The sequence below is a fragment of the Symphalangus syndactylus genome, chromosome 22 (genome assembly GCF_028878055.3).
Source record: "Symphalangus syndactylus isolate Jambi chromosome 22, NHGRI_mSymSyn1-v2.1_pri, whole genome shotgun sequence".
Classification (NCBI taxonomy): domain Eukaryota; kingdom Metazoa; phylum Chordata; class Mammalia; order Primates; family Hylobatidae; genus Symphalangus; species Symphalangus syndactylus.
Genome location: NC_072444.2, coordinates 24,000,293 through 24,013,167, shown reverse-complemented (window position 1 = coordinate 24,013,167; position 12,875 = coordinate 24,000,293). Strand labels below are relative to the sequence as shown.

The 12,875-nt window shown below is 45.2% G+C and overlaps 1 protein-coding gene across 1 annotated transcript; it reads left to right on the top strand.

Moving 5' to 3' along the window:
- The first annotated feature begins 2,366 nt into the window (after positions 1-2,366).
- LOC129472228 (PRAME family member 33) lies at positions 2,367-7,718 on the top strand. The gene is made up of 4 exons (XM_055261642.1): positions 2,367-2,421; positions 4,723-5,033; positions 5,431-6,009; positions 7,142-7,718. Exons 2-4 carry the CDS (start codon positions 4,747-4,749, stop codon positions 7,698-7,700), a joined length of 1,425 nt encoding a protein of 474 aa, XP_055117617.1. The 5' UTR covers positions 2,367-2,421; positions 4,723-4,746; the 3' UTR covers positions 7,701-7,718.
- Positions 7,719-12,875: the final 5,157 nt, after the last annotated feature.

Below are 12,875 nucleotides of genomic sequence, written 5' to 3'. Positions count from 1 at the left end.
AGGTAACCAGAGGGCAGGGACACGCATCAGAAGATTCTTGCACTGTCCGGACAGGAGGTCCTGGTGTCCACCTGAGTGGCCATGGACAGCATGGGGATGTCCTGGAGGCAGAGTCAGCAGGACTTGCTCTTACTTCTTCCTGGGGTGGATGTGAAGCTTGTGTCCTGGCAGAGGGAGTGGCTGGCACAGGAGAGGACTCTGCCTTAGGGCTGAGTTATCCCCTGTGGCCTCAACGGTTTTCCTGATTATGCCTGTTGCCTTTGAATGTCAACAAAAGTAGCCAACACTTATGGAGGGTTTATTATGCCCTATGTTTTGGGCTCAGCATTTTTACCTGACGATTGAGATTATCCTTCTACACGTTTGATGGAGAAAGAGACAGATTCAAAGAGAGAGGGAGAATTTTTCAAGGCCACACAGCCTGTAAGTGGTGGGATTGGAATGATGCATGGCTACTCATCTTGTGTGGCAATAAAATATATGGTCTACTTCACAGGAAAGAGATTCTTTAAAAAAAAGGATTTTTATTATGAAATGAGCAAAGCAATGGGAATAGATGTGAGATTATTCAGGGAGGTAAAGGAAGACAAAGGTTTTGAAAGGAAAAATCAGTAGAATTACATACATTCTCTTGGAAGACTCATTCTTGGTCACAAGTATCAAAACCAAGGGGGCCTCAGTGCAGTGTTGGAAAGATTCTGCCTCCATGCCCTCAATAACCCCCAACATGTTTACCAAGTCTTGGTTCACTCCCAGGATCCCATTAAAACACACAGCTCAACCCTGACCAGACTCCACCTTCACTTCCCTTTGTAATTTTGACATGACTTTTTTACAGGACCATTAGGTTCCTATGCCTGCTGCACAGTAGCATACCAATATTCTGAGACAGCAGGGTTTGCAGCAGAGAGTTTAATGATCACAACGTGGCAAAATGAAAAGCTGGGAGGAGTCGCTCAAATTCATCTCCCCAAGAAGTACTGAGAGTTTTCAGAGGATCGTGGATAGCAAGGGGCTGGAAAGTTGGTGCAGTTTGGTGGCAGTAAGAGGGATGAAGTCATCAGGATGTCGAAACTGCATTCCTTGATGAGTTGGTGCCTTGCAGGGCCCTTCACATCAGCTGGCATCAGTAGTTTCACTGACATGCAGAACCTGAAAGAATATGTCCAATGAAAAATTTAATGTTTTACAAGGCTTAAATCATTGTCTGCAGGGGAGTTAAGGGGAACTGTAATCTAAGGTCTACATGATTTTGGGACAGTCGGTTGCCAGCAGCCATGAGGAAGCAGGTCAGAGAGCAAGCTGACCCCATGATGAATGCTGAATGCGCTGCAAGCTTGGTTTATTTTTGTTTCTCCCCCTCCCTTCTTCACTGATTAAATTTATAAAGTTTATAAGTTGGTTGCAATTTCTTCCAGAGTAGCCTTAAACTAAGCCCTGAGACCACTCAAGCCCTCAGTGGCACCTCTCTTCCACCAGCAGGAGTGAAAAAACTGCTACCTTAGGTGATATAAAACCCACAAGACCATTCAATACGTGGAGATTTTTATTCTGATTTTGTAGAGACGACTCCTCTGTTTCTATAAAGCTATTTTAACTATAAAACATTTTTGTAATTTTGATGTGGCCAAAGATCTCCCAACAATACTACTTTCAGATTTTATTTTTCTGTCTAATGTCTGCGAAAGATTAGACCCTTCCCTGCCTCAAACTCAGGACTATGCAGGTCACATATTAGTAAAATTCCATCAATGTTTGTGAAGTTCATGAATGAATGAATTTTTCTTTTCGACAAAGTCTCCCTCTGTCACCCAGACTGGAGTGCAATGGTGCAGTCTTGGCTCACTGCAGCCATTGCCTCTTGGGTTCAAGCAATTCTCCCACCTCAGCCTCCTGAGTAGCTGGATTACAGGCACACGCCATCATCCCTGGCTAATTTTTGTATTTGTGTAGAGACGGGGTTTCACCTTGTTGGCCTGGCTTGTCTTGAATGTCTGAACTCAGGTGATCCACCCAACTTGTCCTCGCAAAGTGCTGGGATTACAGGAGTGAGCCACCTCACCTGGCCTTGAATGAATGAATTCTTGATTTCCACCCTATCACTAACACTGTCAATTTCTTGATTCATGAACTTAATATGGATATCTGATATGAATGTATATCTGATTCAATCCATTAATCTGGGGAGAGCCAAAAACCCAATCAGGATTAACTGGGTGGAGCTTCAGAAATGCAATCAGATATCACTTTTTGATTGGAAGCTAGCAGCGGATACGTGGAGGGGTGTGGGTGGGAGTTGTGATTAGAAAGGTCAATAAAAGCTTCTAAAGACCCACAGAAGAGACCCAAAGTCTTCAAGCCTGGAGTTCCTTCTTGGTTCTTCCCGAGGTCTGAGCACCCTGCAAACTGAGTCCAGATCTGGTAAGTCACTAATCTCTGTAAGGACACTCCCATCTGACCTACAGTCAGCTAGTCTGGGATGGTGACAGTGCAGCCTAAGATGGCATTAGAGTTATATCTTGTTTGGTTTTGTTTTTTCTCTCATATGAACAATTTGAAGCTTTGAATTTTTTCCTCTAAATGCAGTTTTGTCTTTATTTCAAAAAATTGGATTGTGCTTTGGTTTATGTCATTTCAAAATTCTTGAAGGGAGCAGTGACTCATGCCTTTAACCCCAACACTTTGGGAGACCAAGGCGGGAGCATCATTTCAGCCCAGGGGTTTGAGACCAACCTGGACAACATGGCAAAAACCCATCTCTATAAAATATTCTTTACTGAAGGGGGGATGGAGTCTCGCTCTGTTGCCAAGGCTGGAGTGCAGTGGCACGATCTCAAATCACTGCAACATCTGCCTCCCAGGCTTAAGCAATTCTCATGCCTCAGCCTCCTGAGTATCTGATATTATATCCAACTGCCATCTTGGCTGGCTAATTTTTGTATTTTTAGTAGAGGTGGGGTTTCACCATGCTGGCCAGATTGGTCTCAAAGTCCTGACCTCAAGTGATCCACCTGCCTTGGCCTCCCAAAGTGCTGGTATTACATCCATGAGCCACTGGTGCTCGGCCTCTACAAAATATACATGTTTTTTAATTAGCTGGGCATGGTGGCATGCATCCATATTCCTAGCTGTATGGGTTACTGACCTGGGAGAAACAACTGAGCCCAGAATATTGAGGCTGCAGTGAGCCATGCTCACACCACTGCTGTACTCCAGCCTGGGCAACATTGCGAGACTCTATTAAAGAAAAAAAATCTTAACCAAAGAGGATCTTTGACCTTAATTTTAAACCAATCACATCCTCATTGTAACTCTTCCACCCAAATGGAGACATGGGTGTGGAGGTGCACGCCTGTAATCCCAGCTACATGGAAGGCTGAAGCATAAGAATCACTTGAACCTGGGAGGCAGAGGTTACAGTGAGCCGAGATGGCACCACTGGGTGACGAAGTAAGACTCAACTCCCCCCACACGAAAAAAAATTAAATTATACCACCCACGTGATTGTTGGATAGATGAAGATTTCTACTGTGTTTTCTTAGGGACTGTCATGTCTGTCTTTGTAAAACTGTTTTAACTCTGAAATATTTTGATAAATTTGATGTGGCCAAGGATCTCTCAACTTGGATACTTTCAAGTTTTTTCTTTCTGTCTATTGTCAGCAAGAGATTCAATCCTTCGCCATCTCACACTCAGGACTATGAAGGACACATATTAGTCAAACTCCATGTTTGTGGAGTGAATCAGTGAATGAGTCCTGGACTTTCACCCTATCCCTAAATCTTTCACTTTCATGGATGAATATCTAATTTGATAGTTAATCTGGAAGAAAGACAAAAATCCAATCATGATTAACTGGGTGGAGCTTAAGAAGTCTAATCCAATGTAGTTCTCTCTCTCTCTCTTTTTTGAATCTAGCCAATTTCCCAGGCTGGATTGTAGTGGTATAATCTCAGCTAACTGCAACCTGTGCCTCCTGGGTTCAAGTGATCCTCCTGCCTCAGCCTCCCTCGTAGCTTGGACTATAGGTGCAGACCACTGCACCTGGCTAATTTTTGTAATTTTAGTAGAGATAATGTTTCACCATGTTGGCCAGGATGGTATGCCTCTGCCTCCCAAAGTGCTGGGATTACAGGTGTGAGTTACTGCACACAGCCAAAGCGGTTCATTTTTAATATGTGTAAGAGGTGTGTATTGGAAACATCTGTGTCTTGCGAATGATGCATAACACTATCACATAGCTTTCAAAGCTTCTTACTGAAATTTTCAGTGAGGCTGGAAAGAGGATTACACCTGTAATCCCAGCACTTTGGGAGGCGAAGGCGGGTGGAATGTTTGAGTCTAGGAGTTCAAGACCAGCCTTGACAACATAGTGAAACCCACTGTCTTTACAAAAAGTCAAAAAATAAAAGATTAGCTGGGCATGAGATGTGAGCTTCAGAGATCCTCGGTAACATTTGCCAGTGCTATGAGTTTATTGCAGCAGTGGCTAATAATTCATGGAGTAGGAGTGATCTCGCCTGCTCTTTAGAAGTTGGGATACACTCTTCTTCGTACCACAAGGGTAAAACTAGGTTTCTGTGGCCACTTATTGCAGAAAGGAACTGGAGTAAACTGAGGGCTCTTTCACACATGCTAGAGAAATGACTTTGGCCCTGGGAGAAGTGGGGGTTGCTGGGGAATGGCCCGAGAAACTTGCCTTTTCGCTTGATTGTCCTCTAGAGTTTTTCTTGCAGATTTGTCAGAATGAGCCTCCAGTCCCCATCCAGACTCCTGGAGCTGGCAGGGCAGAGCCTGCTGAGGAACCAGCTCTTGACCATCTTCACCCCGGACCAGCTGCCCAGGGAGGTCTTCCCTCTGATGTTCATGGAGGCCTTCAGGATGAGACGTTTTGAGGCCCTGAAGCTGATGGTGCAGGCCTGGCCCTTCGTCCGCCTCCCTCTGGGATCCTTGATGAAGACACCTCATCTGGAGACCTTGCAAGCTGTCCTGAGGGGACTTGATACACTGGTGGCCCAGAAGGTTCGCCCCAGGTGAGGTGACTCAGGTGGCCTGGGGGGGGAAGGGTCCAGGCCTCCAGGGAAGGGACAGCTGGCTCAGGAGGAGCGGTGGGGTTGGGGAGTTAGGGTGGCTCAGAGGCTTCTGATGGTGCCCGTGAGAGGCCTTGACCATTGCCCAGATCCTCTGGGAAAGGACTGCTCAGCATACAGGGTCCACCGAGGAAACAGGAGCCTGCTTCCTCCCAGTGGAAGGTAAAGGTTCTAGAAGTGAGAACCAGGCAGAATCCAAGGGGGAACGGGATGGAGAAGAGACAGAAGGAGGAGCACTGAGGACAGGTTAGCTGACTGATGTCCTGGATGTGGAGCAAAAGCTCAGGTCAGGGGTGGGTCCTTGCTTACATTCTGAGCTTTTCCCCTATGTTACTCACAGGAGGTGGAAACTTCAAGTGCTGGATTTGCGGGATGTTGATGGGAGTTTCTGGGCCATATGGTCTGGAGTCAAGGTCCTCTCCTGCTCCCCAGAGGCCATGAGTAAGAGGCAGACAGTGGAGGACTGTCCAAGGATGGGAGAGCACCAGCCCTTGAAGGTGTTCATAGACCTGTGCCTAAAGGAAAGTACGCTGGATGAATGCCTGAGCTACCTCTATGGATGGATCCACTACAGAAGAGGTCTAGTGCACCTGTGTTGTAGTAAGGTGCAGAATTACTCAATGCCCACTTCAAGTTTCAGAAATTTATTGGAAAGGATATACCCAGAGAGTATCCAGGAGTTGGAAGTCTGGAAAAAGTTCTCTCTGAATAAAACAGGAAAGTTTGCCCCTTACCTGAGCCAGATGAGCAATCTTCGCAAACTCTTTTTAGCCTTCGGTTATGGGTGTGAGTTATACGTGAGCGGCCAACAGCAGTTCATTCCTGACTTGGACTTTCCATTCCTCTGCCTGTACTACCCCCAGATGCTTTATATAAGAAAGATCAGTAATATCAAAGAGCACCTGGAGCACCTGCTCAGGTAAGAAATGATGGTGAGCTTTCTCTGCAGACCATACCACAGACTTTTGTTCTTTTTCACAGTAAACGCTAGTGGGCATCTACTGTGAGCCAGCCACTGGTGATATCACAGGGAATGGGATGCTAGAATGTCAACTCATTATGCTGTTCAGTGCTCTATATCCTGAAGTGGGTATCACAAGACCACTCAAATAAGGGCAGAGGGATGGCCTGGGGTAGATGCTACAGAGAGAGATGTGTAGGGAGCCAGTTAGTTGGGGGTTCAGATCTAGTGAGGGTGCATTTGTGAATTCCTTGTGAGGAAGAGTGTATAAAGTTAGTATGATGAAAACATATTCTTCATCCAGAGGAAGGTATGAAAGAAGGGAAAGTGGCCAGGCGCGGTGTCTCATGCCTGTAATCCCAGCACTTCAGGAGGCCGAGGCAGGCAGATCACGAGGTCAGGAGTTCGAGACCAGCCTGGCCAACACAGTGAATCCCTGTCTCTACTAAAAATACAAAAAAAATGTCACCGGGCATGGTGACAGGCACCTGTAATACCAGCTGCTTGGGAGGCTGAGGCAAGGAAAGTGGAGGTTGCAGTGAGCTGAGTTTGTGCCACTACACTCCAGCCCAGGTTACAATGTGAGACTGTCTCAAAAAAAAAAAAAAAAAAAAAAAAGAGAAAGTGCATGAAACCTGTGCATTTCACAGCAGCAGCTCTGTCTTCAGCAGCTTAGTAAACACCAATGACCCTGTCTCTAATTCCCTGTCTGTAAAACGTTGCTTTGAACTCCAGGAAAGGTAATTGATATGAGAAGTGCATGCTTCTGGGATGGAGGGTGAGGGAGTAGGCGTGAGAGTGGTACCTATCACACAGGCAAGGGTGAAAGGACTGAGCCTAAAATGGAGCTGCCCCTGAATGATCTGAGTCTTCATCGGGCAGCACCTCGCATGAGGACCATCATCTGATGATGGGAACAAACTTGTGTTTGGGTGAAACAGGCTTCCCCATTGCAGGTTCCTATAACACCTGTGTTGTAGTAAGGTGCAGAATTACTCAATGCCCACTTCAAGTTTACCATTGAGATTATTTCCCACCCCCCTCCTCTAACTGGCACCATTGCCCATAACTAACTTCTTGCTCTCCGCAGGTACCTCAAGAACCCCTTGTGGGCCTTTACATTCTGTCATGCTTACCTAGCTGATGAGGACATGGAGTGTCTGTCTCAGTACCCAAGCCTCAGTCAGCTAAAGGAGCTGCGTCTGACTTATATCCTAATGTGGACCACCAATCTTGAGCCCCTTGGAGTTCTGCTGGAGAAAGTTGCTGCTACTCTCAAGACCCTCGTCTTAGAGGACTGTCGGATCCAGGACCCCCAACTCAGGGCCCTCCTGCCTGCCCTGAGCCACTGTTCCCAGCTCACCACCTTCTGCTTTCGTGGAAATGAGACCTCCACGAATGCTCTAAAAGACCTGCTGCGTCACACAGGCGGGCTGAGCAAGTTAGGCCTGGAGTTGTATCCTGCCCCTCTGGAGAGTCTTGACAACAGGGGTCATGTCAATTGGGAGATCCTCGCCCCAATTCGGGCTGAGCTGATGCGTACACTCAGGGAAGTCAGGCAGCCCAAGAGGATCTTCTTTGGTCCCACCCCTTGCCCTTCCTGTGGCTCAGGGCCATCTGAGATCGTGGACTTCCATCTTTGCTCTTAGGGAAGGCCTGGTTAGTGGAATGGATAAGCTTTCTTCTGGACACTTGGGAACTAAAATATTGTACATGGGTGCATTTTTTTAAATTTTATTTTATTTTTTATATTTTTTATTTTATTTTATTTTATTTTATTTTATTTTATTTTTTGAGACAGAGTCTCACTCTGTCCCTCGGGATGAAGTGCAGCGGCACAATCTCAGCTCACTGCAAGCACCACCTCCTGGGTTCAAGTGATTCTCCTGCCTCAGCCTCCCCAGTAGCTGGTGTTATGGGTGTATGCCCCCACGCCGGGCTAATTTTTGTAGTTTTAGTAGAGACAGGGCTTCACGATGTTGGCGGAGGCTGACCTCAAACTCCTGACCTCAAGTGATCTGACCACCTTGGCCTTCTACAGTGCTGGGTTTACAGGTGTGAGCAGCAGGGCCCAGTCAGCCGCTTCTTAAAGGAAGCACACAGCTGTGTATTTGAAGCACATGCTCACTGTGAGTGGAAAAACAAAGGTGACTCAGCCAGGGGCAGGACTGGGTAAAAATGCTGACTTGGCATCGATGAGGCCTTCAGGGACCTGTGTCCTGGACTCAGAAATGGAACTTGAAGTTCTAGACTGATGCAGAAGTTACCCCTGCAAGGATGGTTATTTAAAAATGTCAAAAATAAATGGAACCTGAATGGAAACTTTCTGGTGTCTTCCATGATTCATCAACCTGTTTTGGACATTTATACATCAGAAGTCTCTAGAAATCTGCCTCCTGGGTTCAAGCAATTCTCCTGCCTCAGCCTCCTGAGTAGCTGGGACTACAGGGACCCGCCACCATGCCTGGCTAATTTTGGTATTTTTTGTAGAAAGGGGGCTTTCACCGTGTTGACCAGGCTGGTCTTGAACTCCTGACTTCAGTCAAACCACCCGCCTCAGCCTCCCAAAGTGCTCAGATTGTAGACATGAGCCACTGCACCTGGCCTGATATTCTGATACAAGCATAAAATGTGTAATGTTCAAATCATGGTAACAGGGATAGCCACCATCTCAAGAATTTATCATTTCTTTGTGTTAGCAACATTCCAATTCCATTGTTTTAATTATGTAGAAATTTACTATGAACTATTGTCAACGTGATTTGCCCTATTGTGCTACTGAACCCTGGATCTTATTCCTATCTGTGTTTTTATTCCCATTAACCATCCCCTTCTTATTATCCGTTTCCCAGTACCCTTCCTAGCTTCTGATAACAGTCATTTTACTACTTTTAAGTTTCATGTTTTTAATTCCCAAATATGAGTGAGAACATGCTATGTTTGTCTTTCTGTATCTGGCTTACTTCACTTAACATAACGCCCTCCAGTTCCATCCATGTTGTTGCAGATGACAAGATTTCATTCGTGTTTATGGCTGAATGATATTCTATTGTGTGTATTTACCACATTTTCTTCATCCATTCATCTGTTGATGGACACATTGGTTGATTCCATATTTTGGCTATTGTGGATAGTGCTGCAATAAATAGGGGAGTGCAGGCCAGGTGCAGTGGTGCACGCCTGTAATCCCAGAATTTGGGGAGGCTGAGGCAGGTGGATTACTTGAAGTCAGGAATTCAAGACCAGCCTGACCAACATGGTAGTGTTTTTTTGGATATATATCCAGCAGTGGGATTTATGGGTCATATGGTAATCCTATTCTTATTTTTTGGAGGAAATTCCATACTGTTTTCCATAGTAGCTGTACTAATTTACATAACTACCAATGGTGTACCAGGGTTCTCATTTCTCCATATCCTCCCTAGCATCTATTATTTTCTGTCGGTTTTTTATTTTTATTTGTTCAGAGACAGAGTTTTGCAATGTTGCCCAGGTTGGTTTTGAACTTCAGACCTCAAGTGATCCTCCCACCTCAGCCTCTCAAAGTGCTGGGATTACAGGTGTGAGTCACTGCACCAGATCTACTGAGTAAATTAGAATCCTCACAGGAGGCTGTGACTGTGGGTTACCTGGTTTGTATCAGTTGACACACATGTATTAGGACCTGGGAGCCTAAAAATGAATGACTACAGCAGGGTGGGAAAAGCCTGAGGAAAGTATTATCATCCCCTCAAAAGCTACTTCCAGAGATGACCCAAAAGATGCAGCAATCTCCACTGCCTTCCCACAAAAGATTGACTTTTCCATTGTTATGGAGTGCAGAGGTGTGATCATAGTCCACTGCAGCCTCAACCTCTGGGCTCAAGCAATCCTCCCACCTCAGCCTCCTGAGCAGCTGAGACCACAGATGCACACTACCATAGTTGGCTACATGTTTGTATTTTTATAGAGTTGGGGCCTCACTCTGTTGGCTAGGCTGGTCTCTAACCTCTGGCTCAAGCGATCCTCCTGCCTCAGCCTCCAAAAGTGCTGGGATTAGTCTTGAGTCACCACACTGGGCCAACTGGTTTATCACTGAATCATGTAAACAGAAGACAGATGTGTCAGTTTTTGATTCCAAGTCTAGAATGGTAAGTTCCTTTGTAAAACATTCTGGTCCTGTAATAATAGCTAGGGAGTATTTCCCGCTAGAACTTGAAGGGCTCGGACAACTTTACTTATTAATGGACTTCGACCACAGCTTGGTGACCTGATTGAAAAACATAACGTAAGAAGTTACGAGGCCGGGCGCAGTGGCTCACACCTGTAGTCCCAGCACTTTGGTGGGCCGAGGTGGGTGGCTCATTTGAGGTCAGGAGTTCGAAACCAGCCTGACTAACATGGTGAAATCCCATCTCTACTAAAAATACAAAAGGCCAGGCACAGTGGCTCACGCCTGTAATCCCAGCACTTTGGGAGGCCAAGGTGGGTGGATCACGAGGTCAGGAGTTCAAGAGCAGCCTGTTTAACATAGTGAAACTCCATCTCTACTAAAAATACAAAATTAGCCAGGTGTGGTGGCACACGCCTGTAGTTCCAGCTACTTGGGAGGCTGAGGCAGGAGAATCACTTGAACTCAGGAGGCAGAGGTTGCAGTGAGCCAAGATTGTACTACTGCACTCCAGCCTGGGCGACAGAGGGAGACTCCGGACTCCGTCTCAAAAAAAAAAAAAAAAAAAATTACTATGATATTGCTGAATTGGTCACCATAGGTGAACATTTTAAGAGCGTTCTAGAACATAAAATTATCCAATTTTGAAAGAAAAGAATGCAAAGGATAATAAAGTGTTTGCAGCTAAAACAGCTGAAGGGACAAGAGCAAGGGGGCTCCCCTTACTATTAAAACTCAAATCCAGTTCGTTGTAAACACAGAAACCCTGCTCGAGTTGCCTGCCACCTTTGAAACAGGCCATTGGAATGAAAATTGTCCACTTATGCACCAGGTCTCTATTGGACCGAATGCTTTTGTCCCAGACGTTGTTCACATTAGAGGACATTTCTTTTTTTTTTTTCTTTTCTTTTCTTTTCTGGCTTTTTTTTTTTGAGATAGAGTTTCACTCTTGTTGCCCAGGCTGGAGTGCAGTGGCAGGATCTCAGCTCACTGCAACCTCCACCTCCTGAGTTCAAGCGATTCTCCTGCCTCAGCCTCCCAAGTAGCTGGGATTACAGTTATGCACCACCACATCACACACAGGGCCCTGTTGTGGGGTGGGGGGAGGGGGGAGGGATAGCATTTGGAGATATACCTAATGTTAAATGACGAGTTACTGGGTGCAGCACACCAACATGGCACATGTATACATACGTAAGTAACCTGCACATTGTGCACATGTACCCTAAAAGTTAAAGTATAATAAAAAAAAATTAACTAGATGTGGTGGCATGTACCTGTAGTCCCAGCTACTGGGGAGGCTGAGGGAGGAGAATTGCTTGAACCCAGGAGGCGGCGGTTGCAGTGATTGAAGATCGTGCCACTGCACTCCAGCCTGGGCAACAGAGCGAGACACCATATCAGAAGAAAAAAAATAAAGAGAAAAGAAAACAGAACAAAAGAAAGTCCAGCATGGTAAGAGGTACATAGAGGTACATGTGGGTGAGCTTCATTTGTTTTTCCTCCTTTTTCGCTTCTCTGGACAGAATTGTCAATGCAAAACATTCCAAAAACACAGAGCAAATGTCTTCTGTAGTCTTCTCCTTATCTGTGACTTCTCTTCACAGTATGTGTGCTAGTGTCTTCCAGACTTTTTTGTATGACGTGCTATATAGAAGATCAGATCAAATGGGCACATTCCCAATCCTAATAAGTGGTGACTTGCCACATCTGGACTCACGTTGCGGGGTGCTGGGACCTCTGCCAGAATCAAGCAGTAGCTTCAGGAGCCAGGGCTTTGGGTCTCTTCTGTGCATCTTCAGGAGCTTTTATTGACTTTTCTCACCATGACCCCCTTCTCAATTACCAACTTCCAATCTGAAAATGACATCCAACTAAATCCTGAACTTCCATCCAGTTAACCTTGATTGAGTTTTCAACTTCCTTCTTATTAAGTGATTCAATTAGATATAGATTCATAAAAGTGAAAGAATTAATAATAGGGTGAAGGTCTAAAATTCATTTATTCACTTATTCCATAAACACTGGTAAAGTTTGATTAATATGTGACTTTCATAGTGATACAGGGAAGGGTTTAATCTGTTTCTGACATTAGAAAAAAAAAATATATATATAGTATCTTTATTGGAGAACCTTTGGCCACATCAAAAGTATCAAAATGTTTCAGAGTTAAAACAACTTTAAGAAGACAGTGATGTCATCCCTAAAAAAACACAATAAAAATCTCGGTGTATGCACTGGTCACCTGGGTTTTATGCTACCTAACATGGTAGATCATATGCCCATTCGGGTGGAAGACAGGAACTACTGAGGGTGTAATTTATCTCAAGGTTAAGGTCAAGGATTCACTGAAAGAAATCAGGCCTAAATTACAAAGTGAGGTGGGGGCTGGGCTGGACAGGACTGAGTGTTTTAATGGGACCCTGGGAGGGAACCAAGGCAACATAAAACATGGCAGGTATTTTGTGGGCATTTAGACAAAAGGATCGAAAGACTTCCTTCTAGATTGAGCTTAAAAATTAAAAAAAAACATAATTACAAAAGAGATAATGCAGACTCTTAAAGCATCGCCGTGTCTTTGAGGGCAGAGACAGCAGATACAGTCTTGGCTCCTACTGGAAGTTGAAGCATCATTACTCATAAACATGGTGGGCTTCCCTCCGAATACCAGCTT